At 42.6% G+C, this 22,500-nt stretch overlaps 1 protein-coding gene across 24 annotated transcripts in view; it reads right to left on the bottom strand.

Annotated features, from left to right (window-relative positions):
• celf4 (CUGBP, Elav-like family member 4) overlaps nt 1-22,500 on the bottom strand; it is a 1,375,410-nt gene that overhangs the window by 43,931 nt on the left and 1,308,979 nt on the right. For 12 of the 24 annotated variants that reach the window (XM_068049749.1, XM_068050029.1, XM_068049518.1 and 9 more), the window contains one exon: nt 6,612-6,692. The exons of 1 other annotated variant lie outside the window; for it this stretch is intronic. In XM_068049749.1, the coding sequence (XP_067905850.1) occupies nt 6,612-6,692 (81 nt within the window). Of the gene's footprint in view, nt 1-6,611; nt 6,693-18,210; nt 18,214-22,500 lie in introns of all 24 variants that reach the window. 11 more of the 24 variants (XM_068049595.1, XM_068050160.1, XM_068050672.1 and 8 more) reach the window with 1 other exon arrangement.

The raw sequence follows: 22,500 nt of genomic DNA, 5'->3' as shown, positions 1-22,500 counted from the left end.
AACAACAACAACATGCATTTATATAGTGCTTTTAACATTGGAAAATGTCCCAAGGCACTTTCCAGGACAGACAAAATTTGACACTGAGCCAAATAAGGAGCTATTAGGACAGGTTCTTGGTCATGGAGGTAGGTTTTCAGCAGCGTCTTAAAGGAAGAGAGAATGAAGAGAGGAAGAATGAATAAAGGAATAGAGGTGGAGAGGTTTAGGGAGGGAGTTCCAGAGCTTATCCGTCTCAAGGCCAGTGTTAAACTTTGCTCTCAAAAGCCTGCTTCTGGCCCATTAATTAACATGGCAGCATAACGGGCATAAAAAAAAGGCCCTGAGTTCATGTTTCACTTGGTTTACTTTGTAATGGATCAGACCTCTGAATTCAAATCAGTTTGTTTACCAAGTACTACTCAGGCTTTACTAATGAAAAGTGATTGTTTAGCTGAGCAGCTGGATGCTTCTAGTTCAGCACAATATGAATGAATTGAGAAAGGTGGATTCATGGTTAGTAATTTTGTACAATTTGCTGCGCTAAATGTTTTCAATTGTACCTGACAAGGCTGAATTTTTTTTTGATTTCAAAATGCATTTCAAAATTAATGAAGTCTTCTCTTGCATTGAGCAGTGAAGTTTTCATAGTGACCCTACAGATTACTTGCGCATTACTGACAAAACCTGAAATGAACAAGTCTGTCCTAGGGCTGACAGCAGCCCATTTCCAATTCTTCATTAAAATGTATTAGACATGACTTCATTTGAATGATGGGAGCATAGTATTTCTTCCTTTTAATAGTAAATTGAGACCTAATGAATATTTGCTAACCAGTACTCCCCTGGCTAATACGTTATTATACTTGCCAAGCATGAATTGCTAATGCTAATACAACTTTTCACACAGGGTAGAGGTCTCTGTGACATTTCTCTGCAAACAAAGATGTGAAAACATTTATGTAATTGTCTGCAAATGTATTTAATACCATCTACTAGGCTTGTACGTGACCCTTTGTGTGTTTATTACATCTTGTAGCACACTAAAATATGGTATAGGACTCACCATTTTCAACAAAACTGTTTCAGGATGAACTTTATAGAAGATCAGTAATAAAGTGCTCCGGTAGTTGCCTGGATGCCTTTATACTGAAATAAAGACTTGCATTTATGTAGCACCTTTATTACCTCAGGACATCCCAAAGCACTTCACAGCAAATGAAGTACTTTTTGAAGCACAGTGATTGTTGTATATGAAACACAACTGAATTGCAGTGCAAGGTGTAGCTCTGTCCTGCTTTAGAATTAACGTGCTAAACACACTCACTAATCACAATCCTTCTTGACATACTGAGGACTAAAGCTACCATAGAGTCAGCAGTAGTAATGCGCCAAAATGATGTAAGGTGTTGCAGTAATAAGAATGGATATTATCATTAATGCTTACAAGGATGCAAACTCAATGTTAGCCTTCCCTGGACTATCAAGAGTAAAGAAACAAAAACAGAATATGCTGGAAACACTCAGACAGCGTCTGTGCAGAGATCAGTTAATGCTTTGGGTGCAGATCCTTCTTCATAAATGTTCTTCAAAATAGATGCTGAATAACCTGATGAGTTTTTCCATCAATTTCTGATTTGCTTTCAAACATTCTTTGACTAAAGCTTCAGGGCCAATGATGAGATTAATAAGAATGTACTGCAGGCGGAATGAAATATGATGCTAGGCTATTGGGGGTGATTGGGTGGGGTGGGGGGGATGTTAGGCCAAAATCTTCTGAATAATTAAAATAGGCATTGAACTGCATTATGCATATTATTAGTAGTTCCACATGACTCACAGAAATGTATTTCATGTGCTGCAGTGTACATCAGAATCTTTTCAAACATTTCTACTATTCATTGCATCACAGGATTCACAAAAAGAATAATTCCTGTAGTAGATGAAAGAACTATTTAGTATATTACATATAATGTAACAACTTAAATTTTCAGCATGGAACTTCCCATCTAATTAACCAGTTGAAATTTTAGCTGTGATTAGATGAATGCTGGTTTTTGCATGGCGCCGTTCCAACAGGTAACTAGACCATAGACTAATTTCAGATTAAGCTGCTACAGGATGTAAGGTCATTTCCACTATGAATGTGATGAATATAACAAGTGTCATACTCTATAGAATTTAGCAATGTTCCACAACAGTGTCCTGAATCCACCAACATTGCTCAGTGGTGAGTCTCAGTGATGGTGGGCAAAAATGATGTTTTAAAATTGTGAGGCTGAGGAACTTCACAAATGGCTTGGATGATAAATGTGCTTCCCTAGTGTGGAACTGAGGTGTACAGACCAGAAGGTGCCACATTTGATCATGGGTCTTTTCTGAGTTAAATAAACTCATTTGGAGTGGCAATTAGCCTCATCGGCCAGAGGTCCTGCTCCTGATTGCTATCCAGTGACCTTATCAGAAAAAAAGTGTCTGGGCTTAATTAAGATATTTCCTATACTGATACTGAGGCCTGAATTTTTCACTCTCTGGCAAAAGAAAATGTGCAGGAGGTCTGTTTACCCAGTTGTTCAAGATAAAAATAAATAATGTTACGATGGTATTAACTCGACTCAGTTGGTAGCAGTTAGCGCTAAGTCAGTGAAGGGTGTGGCCTCCAACACCCAACACTTGATCTTAATGGGCGGCACAGTGGCGCAGTGGTTAGCACCGCATCCTCACATCTCCAGCGACCAGGGTGCAATTCTGGGTACTGCCTGTGTGGAGTTTGCAAGTTCTCCCTGTGTCTGCGTGGGTTGTCACCGGGTGCTCCGGTTTCCTCCCACCACCAAAGACTTGCAGGTTGATAGGTAAATTGGCCATTATAAATTGCCCCTAGTATAGGTAGGTGGTAGGGGAATATACAGACAGGTGGGGATGTGGTAGGAATGTGGGATTAGTGTAGGATTAGTATAAATGGGTGGTTGATGGTCAGCACAGACTCGGTGGGCCGAAGGGCCTGTTTCAGTGAAAAAAAAAGGGGCGGCACAGTGGCGCAGTGGTTAGCACCGCAGCCTCACAGCTCCAGCGACCCAGGTTCAATTCTGGGTACTGCCTGTGTGGAGTTTGCAAGTTCTCCCTGTGTCTGTGTGGGTTTCCTCCGGGTGCTCCGGTTTCCTCCCACAGCCAAAAAGACTTGCAGGTTGATAGGTAAATTGGCCATTATAAATTGCCCCTAGTTTCGGCAGATGGTAGTGGGATAGAGGGACAGGTGAGGATGCAGTAGGAATATGGGATTAGTGTAAGATTAGTATAAATGGGTGGTTAATGGTCGGCATAGACTCAGTGGGCCGAAGGGTCTGTTTCTGTGCTGTATCTCTAAATCTAAAAAAAAATCTAAAAACTAGCTTGACAACCTACTACAGTACTGAGGGTATATCATTGCTGTGGTTGTTACTCTTCAGATATGAAGTTAAACTGTATCTGCCTGTTCTAGTGGTTCACTTAAAAAGGCATGGATTAATCAGGGATAGTCAGCATGGATTTGTTAAGGGAAGGTCGTGTCTTACTAATTTGAATTTTTTGAGGAAGTAACAAGGAGGATTGATGAGGGTAGTGCAGTGGATATTGTTTATGTGGATTTTAGTAAGGCATTTGACAAGGTCCCAGATGGCAGACTGGTCAGAAAAGTAACAGCCCATGGGATACAGGGAAATTTGGCGAGTTGGATCCAAAATTGGCTCAGTGACAGGAAACAAAAGTTGACGGATGTTTTTGCGAATGGAAAGCGGTTTCCAGTGGCATTCCACAGGGCTCCGTGTTGGGTCCCTTGCTGTTGTGGTATATATTAATGATTTGGACTGAAATGTGGGAGGCATGATTGGGAAATTTGCAAATCACACAAAAATTGGCCGTGTAGTTGATAGTGAAGAGGATAGCTATAGACTCTAGAATGATATCAATGGTTTGGTTGAGTGGGTGGAAAAGTGGCAAATAGAATTCAATCCAGAGAAGTGTGAGGTATTGCATTTGGGGAGGGCAAACAAAGCGAGGGAATACACAATAAACGGGAGGATATTAAGAGGGGTCGAAGTAAGAGACCTTGGAGTGCATGTACACATGTTCCTGAAGGTGTCAGGAAAGGTAGATAGTGGTGAAGAAGGCATATGGGTCACTACGTGCTGAGGTTCTATCTGTCCCCGGTATTGCGAAGGATGGGCCTGGTCACATTGCCGCGGAACGCTCCATCCAGTTGGACCGTGCCGTACCACCTATCCTTCGTGGAGCTGTTTCCGCGGGAAAACACCTTTGACCACCAATCCATCAGGCAGTGGTCTGCACGGAATGTCCTCAAGGCCCTATGGGAAAAGGAGAGGGTGGATCCTGTCGGGTGGTTCCCCGAGCAGACTGCCAAAGTCATTTGGCAGAATGCCTCATCACCAGAACTTTAAAATAAGCACCAAGATATGGCTTGGCTGGTAGTGCAAAGAGCCCTCCCCATCAGATCCTTCCTGCACGCCCGAAGTCTCACCCCCTCCGCACAATGCCCCCGCGGTGGCTGTGGTGGGGAAGAGACAGTTGCCCACCTCCTTCTGGAATATGTCTTTGCAAAGCAGGTGTGGAAAGAGATGCAGTGGTTTTTGTCGAGGTTCATCCCAAGCAGCTCTGTAACACAGGATAAAAGCAAAATACTGCGGATGCTGGAAATCTGAAATAAAAACAAGAAATGCTGGAACCACTCAGCAGGTCTGGCAGCATCTGTGAAAAGAGAAGCAGAGTTAACGTTTCGGGTCAGTGACCCTTCTTCAGACCCTTCCGAAGAAGGGTCACTGACCCGAAACGTTAACGCTGCTTCTCTTTTCACAGATGCTGCCAGACCTGCTGAGTGGTTCCAGCATTTCTTGTTTTTATTTCTGTAACACAGGAGTCTGTGCTCTACGGGCTGTTCCCAGGGAAGCACACCGAGACAAACATCAACTGCTGCTGGAGGACTATCAATTCGGTGAAAGACGCCCTTTGGTCTGCCTGAAACCTGCTGGTCTTCCAGCGCAAAGAGTTGTCCACGACCGAGTGTTGCAGACTGGCACATTCCAAGGTCCAGGACTACGTGCTGAGGGACGCATTAAAGCTTGGGGCAGCCGCAGCCGCAGCAAAGGCTCAATGGGGAAAGACCACTGTGTAAGGTCCCCCCACCAAGCTGAACTGAGGGGCTGGATCCATGGGAAACCCCTCGAACTGTATTGGAAAATTTTTTGTTTGCTGTAAAATGTAAAAATGAATCTGGCATGACAAATGAAATGGAAGGGTTGTGAGGCAATTCATGATTGTATTGAAGGAAACTGATCTCCCTTGCAATGTTTATAATTTTTGACTTGGTGCTGTTTGAAACTGTTTGGTAATGTATTTTTTACAGATTTTTATGAATAAAGTATATTTTGGAAATGAAAAAAAAATATGGAATGCTTAATTGGCCGAGGTATAGAATACAAAAGCAGGGATGTAACGCTGGAACTGTATAAACGCTGGTTAAGCCACAGCTGGAGTATTGTGTACAGTTCTGGCCACCACATTACAGGAAGGACATAATTGCACTGGAGAGAGTACAGAAGAGATATACAAGAATGTTGCCAGGGCTTGAAAATTGCAGCTATGAGGAAAGATTGGATAGGCTAGGACAGAGGAGGCTGAGGGGTGACTTAATTGAGGTGTACGAAGTTATGAGGGGCCTGAATAGAACAGACAGGAAAGACCTGTTTCCCAGGCGGAGAGGTCAATTACCAGGGGCACAGATTTAAGGTGATTGGTAGAAGGATTAGAAGGATCATGAGGAAAAGCTTTTTCACCAGAGGGTGGTGGGTGTCTGGAATTCACTGCCCGGATTGGTGGTGGAGGAAGAAACCCTCAACTCATTTAAAAGGTACCTGGACGTGCACCAATGCTGTAACCTGCAAGGCTATGGACCAGGTGCTGGAAGGTGGGATTAGATCGAGTGGCTAGTTTTTTCAGCTGGCGCAGCCACAATGGTATAATGACCTCTTTGTGCCGTAACTTCTAGGTGGAAATGGGACACTGCACTATTTAAAGAAGATCACAGAGTTCTGCTAGGGTCCTGGCCATCATTCCTCTTTCAACAAATACTGCAAGAATGATTCACTGGTTATTCATCTCATTGCTGCATTTGCCTACATTAGAGCAGTCAGTGAACTTCAAAGTGCTTTTAGAGGTTTTTAAGAGATAAGATGATGCATAAATGCAAATCTCTTTTTCAGTGGAATAATCAGACATAAAATGGTGCACAGACTGGTATTTACACCATTGTATAATCCTAACTTATTAACCTCTACAGCTAAGCAATGATCTACAAACTCAATTCAGCTAACTAAAGCATCTCAAAGTAACCAAGCATGCTGCAGAGCAAACTGTTTCTGCTATTCTGATTTTATACTTGTATAAAATAACTGTAAAAAACCTTTAAAAGTGCATTCAGCCCATCAATCATTTACGAACAATTTTATTCCACTTAGTATTTCATTGGTAACTTACTTTATCGTGAATAATGATGATCATGGAATAAATTTCATATTCCTTAAGTCCATGAAACATCTGCTCTGTTTATCTATCATGTGTTATGAATATAGTGAATAACTTACCTTCTCTTTGTTGCTGGGGTATCATTGGAGGTGGCTGTGGAAAGGCTTGACTAATCTGGCCATAGGCAGCAGGATAGGCAGCTGTAATGTAGAGATGGTGTTCCAGATCAGTATTTTGCATAGCTTAACTTTGCATTATAAATTAGTACAAGACTGTGTTGGCAAAAATGAAAACTCACTTTAATTCTTTTATTTATAATTTACCAATAGACTCACTCTCTCTCTTCCTCCTCTGGGGAGTCTTGAAAGTGCATTCTGGAGCAGGCATTTTACATAGCCTTATGACTTAAGAAAGGAGTGATAAGCAATCATTGTGATATGTCAGAATGTTATAGTGAGTGAGGATGTAACTAGTTTCTCCCATTTTAGCATGCAAATGGAAATGATTTGACCTCACCAGCCAAAATATTTGACAGCTAAGTCAGGTTAATAGCTACAAGGCAAGATTTTGCAAAGCACAAACACTGCTCTCTGGCAGGCAGTAACTCCCTTGCTAATACAATTCCAAATCTACCTCATTAAAATTTCCTCTATATCTGGCCAATGTTGCAATTTTTCACTAAGATAACGGAAACCAATGCAAAATAAATGGCAATAGACAATGACATTTCAATATGACAATATCATCTTATGTGAAAAAGTTACAATCATTAAAGGCTAACATTATGCCTGTAGTAAAACTTAACAAAACAGTCACTCAAATATTGTAATGTCAATGTAGTCAATACGTTGAGGAACCAACTACAGAATAGGCCATCCTAGACTGGGTATTGTGTAATGGAAGGCTTGAATTATAAAGAGAGATTGGATAGGCTGGGTCTGTTTTCCCTGGAGCGAAGGAGGCTGAGAGGGGTCATGATACAGGTATATAAAATTATGAGAGGCATGGATAGGGTAGATAGCCACAGTCTGTTTCCCATGGTAGGGGTGACTAAAACTAGAGGGCATAGATTTAAGGTGAGAGGGAGGAGGTTTAAAGGGGATCAAAGGGGTAAATTTTTCACACAAAGAATAGTGGGTATCTGGAATGAACTGCCAGAGGAGGTGGTGGAGGCAGGAACAGTAGCAACTGTCACTGGACTAGTAACCCAGAGACCCAGGGTATTGCTCTGGGGACATGGGTTCAAATCCCACCACAGCAGAAGGTGGAATTTGAATTCAATTAATAAATCTGGAATTTAAAGCTAGTCTAATGATGGCCATGAAACCATTGTCGATTGTTGTAAAAACCCATCTGGTTCACTCATGTCCTTTAGGGGAAATCTGCTGTCCTTACCTGGTCTGGCCTACATGTGACTCCAGAGCCACAGCAATGTGGTTAACTCTTACATGCCCTCTGAAATGGCCTAGCAAGCCACTCAGTTAGGGCAATTAGGGATGGGCAATAAATGCTGGCCTGGCCAGCGACGCCCACATCCCATGAATGAATATTAAAAAAAAATTTACGAGGCATCTGGACAGGTACTTGAATGAGCAAGGCATAGAGGGACATGGAATTAATGCCGGCGGTTGGGATTAGTATAGATAGGCATTATGGTCGGCATGGACGCGCTGGGCCGAAGGGCCTGTTTCTATGCTGTATGACTCTATGAATAATTGACATCTAGTGGTGTGGGACCCCTTGGGGACGAGCGACCATAATATGTCAGAATTCTTCACCAAGATGGAGTTACTGGACTAGTAACATAGTTGATTCTGAGTCAAGGGTCCTGAATCTTAGTAAAGGAAACTACGAAGGTATGAGACGTGAGTTGGCCATGACAGATTGGGAAACGTTACTTAAAGGGATGACGGTGGATAAGCAATGGCAAACATCTAAAGAGCGCATGGATGTACTGCAACAATTGTTTATCCCTTTCTAGTGCAAAAGTGAAACAGGAAAGATGGCCAAACCATGGCTTACAAGGGAAATTAGAGATAACATTAGATCCAAGGAAGAGGCATATAAATTTGCCAGGAAAAACAACAGACCTGAGGATTGGGAGCAGTTTAGAATTCAGCAAAGGAGGACCAAAGGATTGATTAAGAAGGGGAAAATAGAGTACGAGAGCAAGTTTGCGGGGAACATAAAAACTGACTGTAAAAGTTTCTATAGGTATGTGAAGAGAAAAAGATTGGTGAAGACAAATGTAGGCCCCTTACAGTCAGAAGCAGGTGAATTTATTAGGGGGAACAAAGAAATGGCTGACCAACTAAATGCATACTTTGGTTCTGTCTTCACAAAGGAGGACACAAATATCATACCAGAAATGTTGGGGAACACAGGGCTTAGTGAGAGAGAGGAACTGAAGTAAATCAGTATTAGTAGAGAAATGGTGTTGGGGAAATTGATGGGATTGAAGGCAGATAAATCCCCAGGGCCTCATGATATGCATCCCAGAGTACTTAAGGAAGTGGCCCTAGAAATAATGGATGCATTGGTGGTCATCTTCCAAGATTCTATAGACTCTGGAACAGTTCCTACAGATTGGAGGGTAGCTAATGTAACCCCACTATTTAAAAAGGGAGGTAGAGAGAAAGCAGGGAATTACAGACCAGTCAGCCTGACGTCGGTAGTGGGGAAAATTCTGGAGTCCATTATCAAAGATTTTATAGCAGAGCACTTGGAGAACAGTGGTAGAATCGGGCAGAGTCAGCATGGATTTCCGAAAGGGAAATCATGCTTGACAAATCTACTAGAATTCTTCGAGGATGTGACTAGTAGAGTTGATGAGAGGGAGCCAGTGGATGTGGTTTATTTGGAATTTCGGAAGGCTTTCGACAAAGTCCCACGATTAGCATGTAAAATTAAAGCGCATGGGATTGGGGGTAGTGTATTGAAATGGATAGAAAATTGGTTGGCTGACAGGAAACAAAGAGTAGGGATAAATTGGTCTTTTTCCGAATGGGAGGCAGTGACCAGTGGGGTACCGCAGGGATTGATGCTAGGACCCCAGTTATTCACAATATATATTAATAATTTAGATGAGGGAACTAAATGTAATATCTCCAAATTTGCATGTGACACAAAACTGGGTGGGAGGGTGATTTGTGAGGACGATGAAGAGAGGCTTCAGAGTGATCTGGACAAGTTGAGTGAGTGAGCTAATGTATGGCAGATGCAGTATAACGTAGATAAATGTGAGGTTGTCCACTTTGGTAGCAAAAACAGGAAGGCAGATTATTATCTGAACGGCTATAAACTGAGAGAGGTGAATATGCAGCGAGACCTGGGTGTTCTCGTACACCAGTCGCTGAAGGTAAGCATGCAGGTCCAACAGGCGGTAAAAAAGGCAAATGGTATGTTGGCCTTCATAGTGAGAGGATTCGAGTACAGGAGCAGGGATGTCTTGCTGCAATTATACAGGGCCTTGGTGAGGCCACACCTGGAATATTATGTGCAGTTTTGGTCTCATTATCTGAGGAAGGATGTTCTTGATATAGAGGGAGTGCAGGGAAGGTTTACCAGACTGATTCCTGGGATGGCGGGACTGACGTATGAGGAGAGATTGAGTCGGTTAGGATTATATTGGCTGGAGTTCAGAAGAGTGAGGAGGGAATCTCATAGAAACCTATAAAATTCTAACAGGACTTGACAGGGTAGATGCAGGAAGGATGTTCCCGATGGTGGGGGAGTTCAGAACCAGGGGTCATAGTCTAAGGCTACAGGGTAAACCTTTCAGGACTGAGATGAGGAGAGATTTCTTCACCTAGAGAGTGGTGAGCCTGTGAAATTTGCTACTACAGAAAGCAGTTGAGGCCAAAGCATTATATACTTTCAAGAAGGAGTTAGATATAGCTCTTGGGTCTAAAGGGATCAAAGGGTATGGGGTGAAAGCGGGAACAGGTTATTGAGTTGGATGATCAGCCATGATCATAATGAATGGCGGAGCAGGCTCAAAGGGCCTAATGGCCTACTCCTGCTCCTATTTTCTATGTTTCTATGTGACCCTTTCCAATTTGTATGGAAAATATATGGCTTTCTCTTCCCATTAAGTTTCTCATTTTGTTAGGCTTGTATCTGCTGGAATTTAGAAGAGTAAGAGACGACTTATTTCAAACATATAAGATCTTGAGGGGTCTTGACAGGGTGGATGTGGAAAGGATGCTTCTCCTTGTGGGAGAATCTAGAAGTAGGGGTCACTGTTTAAAAATAAGGGGTCGCCCAGTTCAGACAGAGATGAGGAGAAATTTTTTCTCTCAGAGGGTCGTGAATCTTTGGAATTCTCTTCCTCAAAAGGAGGTGAAGGCAGAGTCTTTGAATATTTTTAAGGCAGAGGTAGATAGATTCTTGATAAGCAAGGGGGTGGAAGGTTATTGGGGGTAGTTGGAAATGTGGAGTAATCAGTTCAGCCATGAACTTATTGAATGGCGGAGCAGGCTCGAAGGGCAGAGTGGCTTCCTCCTGCTCCCAAAATCGTATTTTCGTGTATTTGTTAAATGTTGTGTAAAACAGGTGAAATCTGATTGGCCACCTGTTATACACCCCACCTGAATTTCCTTTACATTGATGCTGATGTGGAAAATGAAGGGTTAATAGGGTTATTAAGGTTCATGCAGCTGAAGCTGTTTTTCTTTTGCTGAATCCTTCCCATCCTGAGGCATTGATCTGTTTATCTGTTGTAAAAGATAAAATTGGGGAGGGCAACATTGGAAAGAAAAATGGTATTGTAAAGTGTTGAAAAGAAGTGTATAAGCAATAGTAAGATAACCAAATATGGACATATGAGTAACCAGCTGTATTAATTTTGCATTGTTATTGTATAACTATCTCTGCTGTAACCATGACGTGTTTGAGAGACTTTGGCATACTGAAGGCTCTCCCCTCCATCCTGGTAATAAAGATCTTTGCATTCAGCTCACTCCTGACTCTGAAGTGGCTTTTGTTCCACAAAGTCAATCAGATGTCAAATAATTGCCAGCTGATTTGGTATTACCTCTCCACTGTGTTCACTTTAGTCAGTAAGGGATCTCAGTGAATTGTATCAAAGCTGCTTCATTGGTTGAGTTACTAATAGGCATGGTTGACAGGAACTCCTTGGCAGGTCCATCTCCTTTCTTCAGATATTGTGGCTACTTTCTTTTGAGGTGAGCTGCAGCATGACTGTAAATTGAGATTAAGGTCCCAAAGCTTTTCTGCTATATAAATCACTCCAACAAGTCATGAGTTAGCAGGCGGAGTTTATTTAATTTATTTACTTCATGTCAAATTCACATTTGGTTAAAACAAATGGTGAGTACTAAAAAGTACACTTTAACAGTAACGTGGAAAAGATAAATTTACCGAGGGAGCTCCATATATTTAGAATCATAGGGCTGGATTTTCTCAACAGGTAAACAGTTCCAACGCTGGGACCAGAAAGGGGACCTGACCCTCCGCAGGCCGGCGGCGGGACCCTGGACAACATTTTACTGGTGGCAACCAATTAAGAGGCCACAACTGAGGACAGCGGCCCGCCTCCTAGAGCTGCTAGCTTATCAGAGGGCTGGCAACTCTGCAGTACCACTGAAAGAGATGGAGGTTGCTGAGACTGCAGGAAGAAGGACAGGGCATCTCCATGATGAGGCTCCCTCGAAGGCAAGGTAAGTTGTTTTCTGTATTGTTCCAAGGCCAGGCAGGCAGCCCCCCAGCGATTGCGGGGGTACACCTTCCATTGGCAGCGCTGTAGCCATGGGAGTGGCCATTGCTGCCAAGGGCTCCTCTATGGGCCATGCAGCATCCATAAAGGAGGGCCCTCCTGCCCTCGGAACCCACGGAGTCCACTACGGCTTATCTGGTGGCCTCCCCACAAAGAGGCGACCCCTCATTATACTGGTAAAATGCCAGCGGGGGCAGGAAATGGCCCTTAATTGGGCACTTAACTGGCTTAATTGGCTGCCCGATGGGTGGCCGCACCGCTGAGGTTCCCACTGCTGGGAATATGCCCTCCCGATGCCTTCCGCCACCATTTTACCAGCCCTCCAGCCTGGGCTGGTAAAATCCAGCCGTTTGGCTGAAATTCTATCCAATTCTAGCCAATTAAGAGGCCACAGCCAGGGCCACCATCACATTGAGGATGACAGCCTGCTTCGCAGCGCTCTGGCCCAATCAGAGAGCCAGCAGTTCAGCAGCGCCACTGATAGAGGTGGCCACTGCTGAGGCTGCAGGAAGGAGAGGGTGCCTCCATACTGAGGTGCCCTTGAAGACAAGGTAAGCTGTTTCATGTACCGTGCTGGGCAGGCCAGGCAACTGGAGGGATGGGTGCACCTTAAGCGGTGGTGCCGTAGCTGCAGGACGGTCAGTGCTGCCAGGCGGCCCCTCCCTCCTTGGGCCTTGGAACGGCCATAAATGAGGGTCACCCCCTCCCACCTCCTGGGAACCCACTGGGACGCTGCCAGGATTTATCTGGCAGTCTCCTTTCGCAGTGGCATCCCTTCCTAACGCTGGAAAATGCTGGTGGAAAGTATCCCTTAATTGGCACAATTGGCCAGTCATGCCACTGAAATTCCTGTCACTAGTAATATTCCGTGGCAATGAGAAGAGGTCAGGCTCCCGCTCTGACGCCTTCTGCTGCCATTTTACGAGGCCTCCCGCCTTCCAGCCAGTCTCCAGAGAGCTGATAAAACACAGCCCATAGAATCTAACAGCACAGAAGGAAGCATTCAGCCTATCATGCCTGTGCCAGCTCTTTGAAAAAGTTTCCCAATTCATCTCACACCTCTGCTCTTTCCGCATGGACCTGCAAATTTTTCCTTTACAAGTATATATCCACTTCCCTTCTGTAATAGTAAATATCTTGACAAATAGACACTGATTGGATCAAAATAAGAAACAAATGATTTATGTTTGTTTTAATTCAATTGATTCTCTTAAATTCCAGTCTTTTTTTTGTGGTTTTGAATTGTGGTCAGATAAAACATCTTAGGATATGTCCCTTTCCAGAAAGTCATTCTCAATGGTGCAGCTTAGCTCAGTGATTACACTCTTATCTTTAAGTAAGAAGCATGAGTTTAAGACCCATTTAAGAACTTGAGCATATAGTTTAGGCTGACACTTCACTGCAGTAAACAAGGTGAGCTGTATTGTTAGAGGAGCTATCTTTTGGATGAGATGATAAAATGAGGCCCTATTCAAATGAATGTAGACGATCACATGGCTGAAAGGTATGATTCTGTATGTATGACTATGTCAGGTTGTTGTTTGACTAGTTTATGGGACAGCTCTCCCAATTTTGGCACAAGTCCTCAGATGTTAGTGAGGAAGGGTTTTCAAATTGGGTACTTTGATTTTTGGGTGAGCATTCAAAAATGAAGCAGCATCTTTGATATAAATCTTTCCTATCTTTATGTCTAGTATAAGCTTGGCTTTTGTAGAATAAGGTAATTTGCTGTCAGCCATAAAAACCGATGGACAATATGAATGTTCTTACACTTCCTTATCCCAAAAATGTATTACCCATTTTCTGTATCTCTGAAGCTCAAGGTTTATCATTTCTCTCTCCACAGATGCCGCCAGACCTGCTGAGTATTTCCAGCATTTCTTGTTTTTATTTCAGATTTCCAGCATCTGCAGTATTTTGCTTTTATTTGTTTATCATTACCTAATAGTTTTTCCATTAAGCCATAGTAATCTCTTTGCTCTATCACACCAAGGAACTTTTACTATTAGAGTATAAATGTCATATAAGGAAACATAAAGTTACAGAGATATTGATAGATTAAGTAAATAAGCAAATCTGCGACAAGTGGATCTCAATGTAGGGTGAGGTCACCCACTTTGGACCTAAGATGGATCGAACAGGGCACTTTCTAAATGGTGAAAAGCTAGGAACAGTGGAAGGCCAAAGAGATGTGGGAGTCCGTGTATGTAGGTCATTAAAATGTCATGAACAGTTACAGAAAATAATCAAAAAGGCTAATGGAATGCTGGCCTTTGAAGCTAGAAGCCCAGAATAAAAGGGGGCAGAAGTCATGTTTCAGTGATACAAAGCTACAGTTAGACCACACCTGGAGTACTGTAAACAGTTCTGGGCACCACATCTTAGGAAAGATATATTGGGCTCAGAGGAAGTGCAGCATAGACTTATCAGAATGATACCTGAACTTCAAGGGTTAAATTACAAAGAGAAACTACACAAACGAGGGTTGCATTCCTGAGAATTTAGAAGGATAATGGGGTGATTTATCAAAGTTTACTAGATATTAAGGGAAACAGTTAGAGTGGATAGAGAGAAACTATTACCACTGGTTGAGGACTCCAGAGACAGACCTTTCAGGAGTGAAATTACGAAACACTGCTACACAATGTGTGGTCGAAGTTTGACGCTCTCTTTTTCAAATGGCAACTGCGCGAGATCAATTTTTAATTTTCAATTCGAAATTGACGGATTTTTGTGAACCAAAGGTATTAAGGGACAAAGGCGGGCATATGAGGTTAGGCAGCACATAAGCCATGATCTCATTGAATGGCGGAACAGGCCTGAGGGGCTAAATGTCCTACTCCTGTTCCTATGCTTATATGTTCCTACGTGTTCAGTATATTGAACAGATTGCTGGCATGGGCAGTGGAACAAGAATTTTGTTTCTAGCAAGAAACAGATGTATGCTTGTCAACAAATGAGATTTAAGGTTATTATAAATGCACCAAAGGAATATTGTGGATAGGTGGGCTAGGTGGCTTGAAGGTCTTCTCCTGTCTGGAGATTATGTTACTATGTTACAGATTCAGTAATATTCTCAACATGTGAATCCACTTCAAATTCCCTACAATCTGATGATGCTTTTATAATGTTGCCGTGTAAACACTTATTAGATGGCATCTTTTATTAACACATAAGTTACTGGCATTTAATAGTACATATAACTGATATAGATGTATATTTCAGTTAATTTATGTTACTTATTACTTCCCAATGTATTGTAATTGTTACTGTAAGCGTTCCTAAGCAACCATCACATAATTTTTCTGAACTGTGCCCTTTAATCTGCTGCATGTTCAATGAGTTTATCCTGAAGTAGATTTTATTTTCCCCAGTTGATTTGCACTGTAGTGATATTGAATAAATAATATTTAGTAATTCCTAGATTAACTTCAATATTAAGCTTTTCACCATTTTAAGTTTGAATAAAGATGCCTCTAGGGTAGTAATAAGTTAGCACTGATGTTTCCCTTTACTCTTATGCTATCAAAAATAAATCAAAGCAGTAACTTGCAGCAGAAATAGAAAAACAAAATGTTAGTTCTTCAAAGAATCTGTTTGATGTCTGTCCTTGGCATCATAGAGTGATGGGATGTTGGCTTGCAATATCATTCCCCACATAGAAAGAGATTGATTCTGAATTGTTGCAGGAGATACAGCTTTAGTTTCTCACTCGTTGGAAAATGAAAGGTGGGTCACTCCAGGCTGTTTTGTAGCATTCAATTGCTTAGCTGTCCTAGCAGCCTAGTGAGAGAAGGCCCTAAATATTTAGCTTGGCTTTCGGTCCTGAGAATGCAGTGGAATTTCAGAGCCTAATTCTCTCCCTTTCGGGGGCCCTTCACAATACTGGATACCGAGGTTGTAAAGGGGTCACCTGTGTGGTATTCCTAGGTTACAAGTGGAGAAAAATACACACCATCATACATTTCCCATATTTGAATAGTGTCATAGCACACCAGCACATCTCTGCCTGTCCCGACCATTGACTGAAAATTCTGGTGGGTGGAAAATCAATGTAACTAGATCTTGCCCTGTCTGCTCTGAAAGCAAAATATCAGTCTCTATTTCTCCACTTGCAGATTTAGTTGGCACATAATAAAAGGGAAATGATCTGAACTGAAGGATTGTCCGGAAATGATCAGTCCTTAAATCCCTTTGAAGCAGCCACTCTGGACATCCTTATCTGTTACAGGGATTATGGGAGTATAAATAGGGAAAAACTGTCCCCTCTGGCTGGGAAGTTAGTTATAAGAGGTCATCACTTCCAAATTTGATTAAGAGAGTGCAGCGAGGGGTTAGGAGATGAAAGCGTTGGCCATGCAAATCCATGCAACTCACCTGTTTGATACCCCAAACCCTACTGATGCAGCTGGAATGCTCAGTAGGCAGAGGGCTGAGAATTGTTATGCTGGTCAGTCGCTAAAGGCAATGACAGCTCAAACTAAATAATTCAGAAGTAATAGTCAGGAAAGCTGGTTTTCTTCCAATCACTGTAGAGATTGTATGGACCAGAAAGTATTTCTAAACATAACCAAGCGTGGAACAGTAAAAGGCCATTTAATTCACACAGGTACATAAAAACAGGAGCACGTCATTTAGCCCCTCTCGCCTGTTCTACCATTCAATTAGATCATTGCTGATCTGTGACCTAACTCCATTTACCTGCTTTTGCCCCATATCCCTTAATACCTTTGGCTAACAAAAATCTAACAATCTCAGTTTTAAAATTAAACTGATACAGCATCAATTGCCAGTGCAGAAGAGAGTTCCAAACTTCTAACACCCTTTGTGTGAAGAAGTGTTTCCTAATTTCACTCCTGAAAGTTCTTGTTCTAATTTTAGACTATGCCCCCAGTCCTAGATTCGACAACTGGTGGAAATGGTTTCTCCCAATATATTCCCCTAATAGCTTGAAAATTTCAATCAAGTCACCCTTTAACCTTCTAAACTCCAGGGAATATAACCCCAGCTTGTTTAATGTCTCCTGGTAGCTTAACCCTTGGAGTCTAGGTATCATTCCAGTAAATCTATGCCTCACTGCCTTCAAGGCCAATATATCCTTCCTAAAGTGTGGTGTTCAGAACTGTTCATAGTACACCAGGTGTGGTCTAACCAGGGCTTTGTATAGCTAAAGGATGACTTCTACCCACTTGTATTCTAGATATAAAGGCCAGCATTCCATTAGTCTTTGTAATTATTTTCTCAGATTATTTTCTGTTCCTTCAATAGACCATATCTATTTTATCACAGATTCTACCCCACAGATTTATTCTCCTGAGGGAAAGATTTTTTTTGAAAATAGATTGTTATTTGTATGTGGGTGATACTGCCAATACAGTATTTAAAAAAAATTAATTCATGGGATGTGGGCAGCGCTGGCTAGGGCAGCATTTATTGCCCATCCCGATTTGCCCTTGAGAAGGTGGTGGTGAGCTGCCTTCTTGAACCGCTGCAGTCCACATGGGCTAGGTACATCCACTGTGCTGTTCTGAAAGGAGTTCCAGGATTTTGACCCAGCGACAGTGAAGGAACGATGATATAGTTCCAAATCAGGATGGTGTGTGAGTTGGAGGGGGAACTTGCAGTTGGTGGTGTTCCCACGCAACTGCTGCCCTTGTCCTTCTCGGTGGTAAAGGTCACGGATTTGGATGGTGCTTGTCGAAGGAACCTTGGTGCATTGCTGCAATGTATCTTGTAGATGGTACACATTGCTGCCACTGTGCATCGGTTGTGGAGGAAGTGAATGTTTGTAGATGGGGTGCCAATCAAGCGGGCTGCTTTGTCGTGGATGGTGTTGAGCTTCTTGAGTGTTGTTGGAGCTGCACCCCTCCAGGCAAGTGGACAGTATTCCATCATACTCCTGACTTATGCCTTGTAGATGGTGGACAGGCATTGGGGAGTCAGGGGGTGAGTTACTCGGCACAGGATTCCTAGCCTTTGACCTGCTCTTGTAGCCATGGTATTTATATGGCTACTCCAGTTCAGTTTCTGGTCAATGGTAACCCCCAGGATGTTGATAGTGGGAGATTCAGTGATCGTAAAGCCATTGAATGTCAAGGGGAGATGATTAGATTCTCCCTTGTTGCAGATGGTCATTTCCTGGCATTTGTGTGGTGCAAATGTTACTTGCCACTTATCGGCCCAAGCCTGGATATTGTCTAGGTCTTGCTGTATTTCTACACAGACTGCTTCAGTATCTGAGGAGTCACGAATGGTGCTGAACATTGTGCAATCATCAGCGAACATCCCCACTTCTGACCTTATGAAGGAAGGTCATTAATGAAGCAGCAGCAGATGGTTGGGCCTAGAACACCACCCTGAGGAACTCCTGCAGTGATTGACTTCCAACAACTACAACCATCTTCCTTTGCGCTAGGTGTGACTCCAACCAGCAGAGAATTTTCCCCCTGATTCCCTTGACTACAGTTTTGCTAGAGCTCCTTGATGTCATACTTGGTCAAATGCTGCCTTGATGTCAAGGGCAGTCACTCTCACCTCACCTCTTGAGTTCAGCTCTTTTGTCCATGTTTGAACCAAGGCTGTAATGAGATCAGGAGCTGAGTGGCCCTGGCGGAACCCAAACTGAGCGTAACTGTGCAGGTTCCTGCTAAGCAAGTGCCGCTTGATAGCACTGTCGACGACACCTTCCATCACTTTATGGATGATGGAAAGTAAACTGATGGGGTGGTAATTGGTCAGGTTGGATCTGTTCTGCTTTTTGTGTACAGGAGATACCTGGGCAATTTTCCACATTGCCGGCAGATGCCAGTGTTGTAGCTATACTGGAACCGCTTACTCATTCTTAGAACCATAGAACAAAAGAAATGTTATGGCACAGAAAGAGGCCATTCAGCCCATCGTGTCTGCGCTAGATGAAAAATCTAGCCGCCCAATCTAATTCCACTTTCCAGCACCTGGTCCGTATCCTTGCAAGTTACAACATTTCATAAGAACATAAGAGCATAAGAACATAAGAATTAGGAGCAGGAGTAGGCCATTCGGCCCCTCAAGCCTGCCCCGCCATTCAATAAGATCATAGTTGATCTGCCCCAGACCTCAACTCCTCTTTTGTGCCAGCTCCTCATAGCCCTCAACTCCCTGATATTTCAAAAATCTATCTACCTCCTCTTTAAATACTTTCAGTGATCTAGCTTCTACAACTCTCTGGGGTAGAGAATTCCAGACATGCAGGTTCAGGTACCTTTGAAATGAGTTAAGGTTTTCTTCCTCCACCACCAATCTGGACAGCAAATTCTAGACACCCACCACCCTCTGGTGAAAAAGTTTTTCCTCATGTCCCCTCTAATCCTTCTACCAATCAACTTAAATCTGTGCCCCCTGGTAATTGACCTCTCCGCTAGGGGAAACAGGTCCTTCCTGTCTACTCTAATTAGGCCCCTCACAATGTTGTACACCTCAATTAAGTCACTCCTCAGCCTCCTCTGTTCTAAGGAAAACAACCCTAGCCTATCCAATTTTTCCTCATAGCTGCAATTTTCAAGCCCTGGGAACATTCTTGTAAATCTCCTCTGTTCTCACTCCAGAGCAATTATGTCCTTCCTGTAATGTGGTGACCAGAACTGTAAGCAATACTCCAGCTGTGGCCTAACCAGTGTTTTATACAGTTCCAGCAATACATCCCTGCTTTTGTATTCTATACCTCGGCCAATAAAGCATATGCCTTCTTCACCACTTTATCTACCTTCCTGCCACCTTCAGGGACCTGTGGACATGGACTCCAAGGTCTCTCACTTCCTCTACCCCTCTCAGTATCCTCCCGTTTATTGCTTATTCCCTTGCTTTGTTTGCCCTCCACAAAAGCATTACCTCACACTTCTCTGGATTCAATACCATTTGCCACTTTTCCGCCCACTCAACCAAACTATTGATATCATTCTGGTGCCTACAGCTATCCTCTTCACTATCAACTACACGGCCAATTTTTGTATCATCTGCAAATTTCCCAATCATGCCTCCCATATTTAAGTCCAAATCATTAATATGTACCACAAACAGCAAGGAACCCAACAGTGAGCCCTGTGGAACGCCACTGGAAACTGCCTTCCATTCGCAAAAACATTCATCAATCATTACCCTTTGTTTCCTGTCACTGAGCCAATTTTGGATCCAACTTGCCACATTCCCCTGTATACCATGGGCTTTTACTTAGTTTTAGTTTTCCTGACGGTATCAAAAGCCAACCACATAGTGTGAGACTGGAGTCACATGCAGGCCAGACACAGTAAGAGTGGCAGATTTGTTTTCCCTGAAGGACATTAGTGAGCCAGTTAGATTTTTGAACAAAACAGAACCTCTCATTCAGTTTATGGAACCACAAATAATCAAATCCTGTATCTTCTAAAATCACAAGACCATTTACTTCCATCTCCATCGCTTGTCTCTGCCCTTGCTCAGCTTATCTACTGCTGAAAGCCTCATCCATGCCTTAGTTCACTTGTGATGTGATTATTCAAACGCTCTTCTGTCCAGCCTCCCACCTTGCACGCTCGATAAACTCAAGCTCATCCAAATTCTGCTGCTGGTGTCCTAATTCACACCATGTCCCGTTCATCCATTACCCTGCACTCGCTGACCTACATTGGTACCCAGTCCAGCAATGCCTTGATTTTAAAATTCTCATCTTTTGTTTCAAATTCCTACACTGCCTTGACCCTCCCTATTTCTGTAATTTCATCCAGCTTTGCAACACTGAGACATCTCTACTCCTCCAATTCTGGCCTCTTGCACATCCCGGATTTTCATTATTCTACTATTGGCAGCCGTGCCTTCAGCTTCCTGGGACCTAAGCTCTGGAATCCCTCAATCAGCCCCTCTGATTCTCTAACTCTCGTTCTTCCTTTAAGACACTGCTGAAGAGCTACCTTTTTGACCAAACTTTTGGTCATCTATCCTAATATCTCCTTATGTGGCTTGGTATTAAATTATGTTTGATAATGCTCCTGTGAAACACCTTGGGATATTTTACTATGTTAAAGGTGCTAGAAATGCAAGCAGTCATTGTTGATTTATTGAATTCAATTTGATAGCTTGTCATGGTGGGATTTAAACTTTCCAGCCATGCTGCTAGTCCAATGCCATAACCATTAGGCTAACTGTACCGTGTTAAGATTTGCTGTTTTCAAAAGGTAAACAAATTAAACTCAAAAATATATGTATCAATTATTACTGTTTAACCCTGCCACGCTACCTTCCAGAAACAACAGCCCCCTCTCTCCACTCTTGCAGAACAAAAACCATTTTGTCCAGTGGAATAGAATGCTGAATTTCAAAGGATTCTATTTCACAGACATTAATCACTCATTACAATACTGTTTGGAATATAATTGCTTCTGATATAATGTATTGCTTATCACTCCCTTTTATAACAAAGAAATATAAAAAAACTCCCTATGATATGCTTGCCATTGCAACACATTTGCTGTACAGATCCTGAAGATAATGTACCAGAGAGTGTTAAGCAGACTATGAGGTGCTTCTGAAGTGCGCCTAATGTCTGGTGTAAATCTTGCACTGCAATGAAAAATGACTGCAGTAGAACTTCATTCGTGTAATCATTCTTAGGACAGACAACTTAGAACATTCTCACTCTGATCTGGAAAGCAATTAAAATTAAATCAATTCAGAAGGCATGCAATGATTAAATTATTGCCAAAGTGAATTTGCGAAACATTTTCCTCATTTGAAAAGATATTGCAATAAATACATAACGATAACAATTTGATATCCAAAAGGTCAAATGACAAGATGAAAATATTTGAACAACTCCCTTATCGTTTCAATTCTTTGGAGCTCCATTTTATACCCAAAAACCTATTGCACCAACTAAAAATACCCAGTAGACAGTTCAGCTTTCAAGCAAATAACACTGAAGGAACAGTATGCTTTCTTTTGGCCCATGAAAACTATTTACTTACCTATAATATTTTTGGGCACCATAAATCATTTATATTATAGCAACAGCATGCTGGTATAGCCCAATTCCTCGATAAGAACAAGGATGACCGCGGTGATTGCAACAACTACCGTGGAATCTCCCTGCTCAGCATAATGGGGAAAGTCTTCTCTCGAGTTGTTTTGAAAAGACTCCGGAAGCTGGCTGAGCATGTCTGAGGCACAGTGTGGCTTTTTAGCCGAGAGATCCACCATTGACATGCTGTTCTCCCTTCGCCAGCTACAGGTGAAATGCTGCAAACAACAAATACCCCTCTACG

Source organism: Heterodontus francisci, chromosome 1 (genome assembly GCF_036365525.1).
Source record: "Heterodontus francisci isolate sHetFra1 chromosome 1, sHetFra1.hap1, whole genome shotgun sequence".
Classification (NCBI taxonomy): domain Eukaryota; kingdom Metazoa; phylum Chordata; class Chondrichthyes; order Heterodontiformes; family Heterodontidae; genus Heterodontus; species Heterodontus francisci.
The sequence above is the reverse complement of the archived record's forward strand: the minus strand, read 5'-3'. Positions and strand labels throughout refer to the sequence as shown.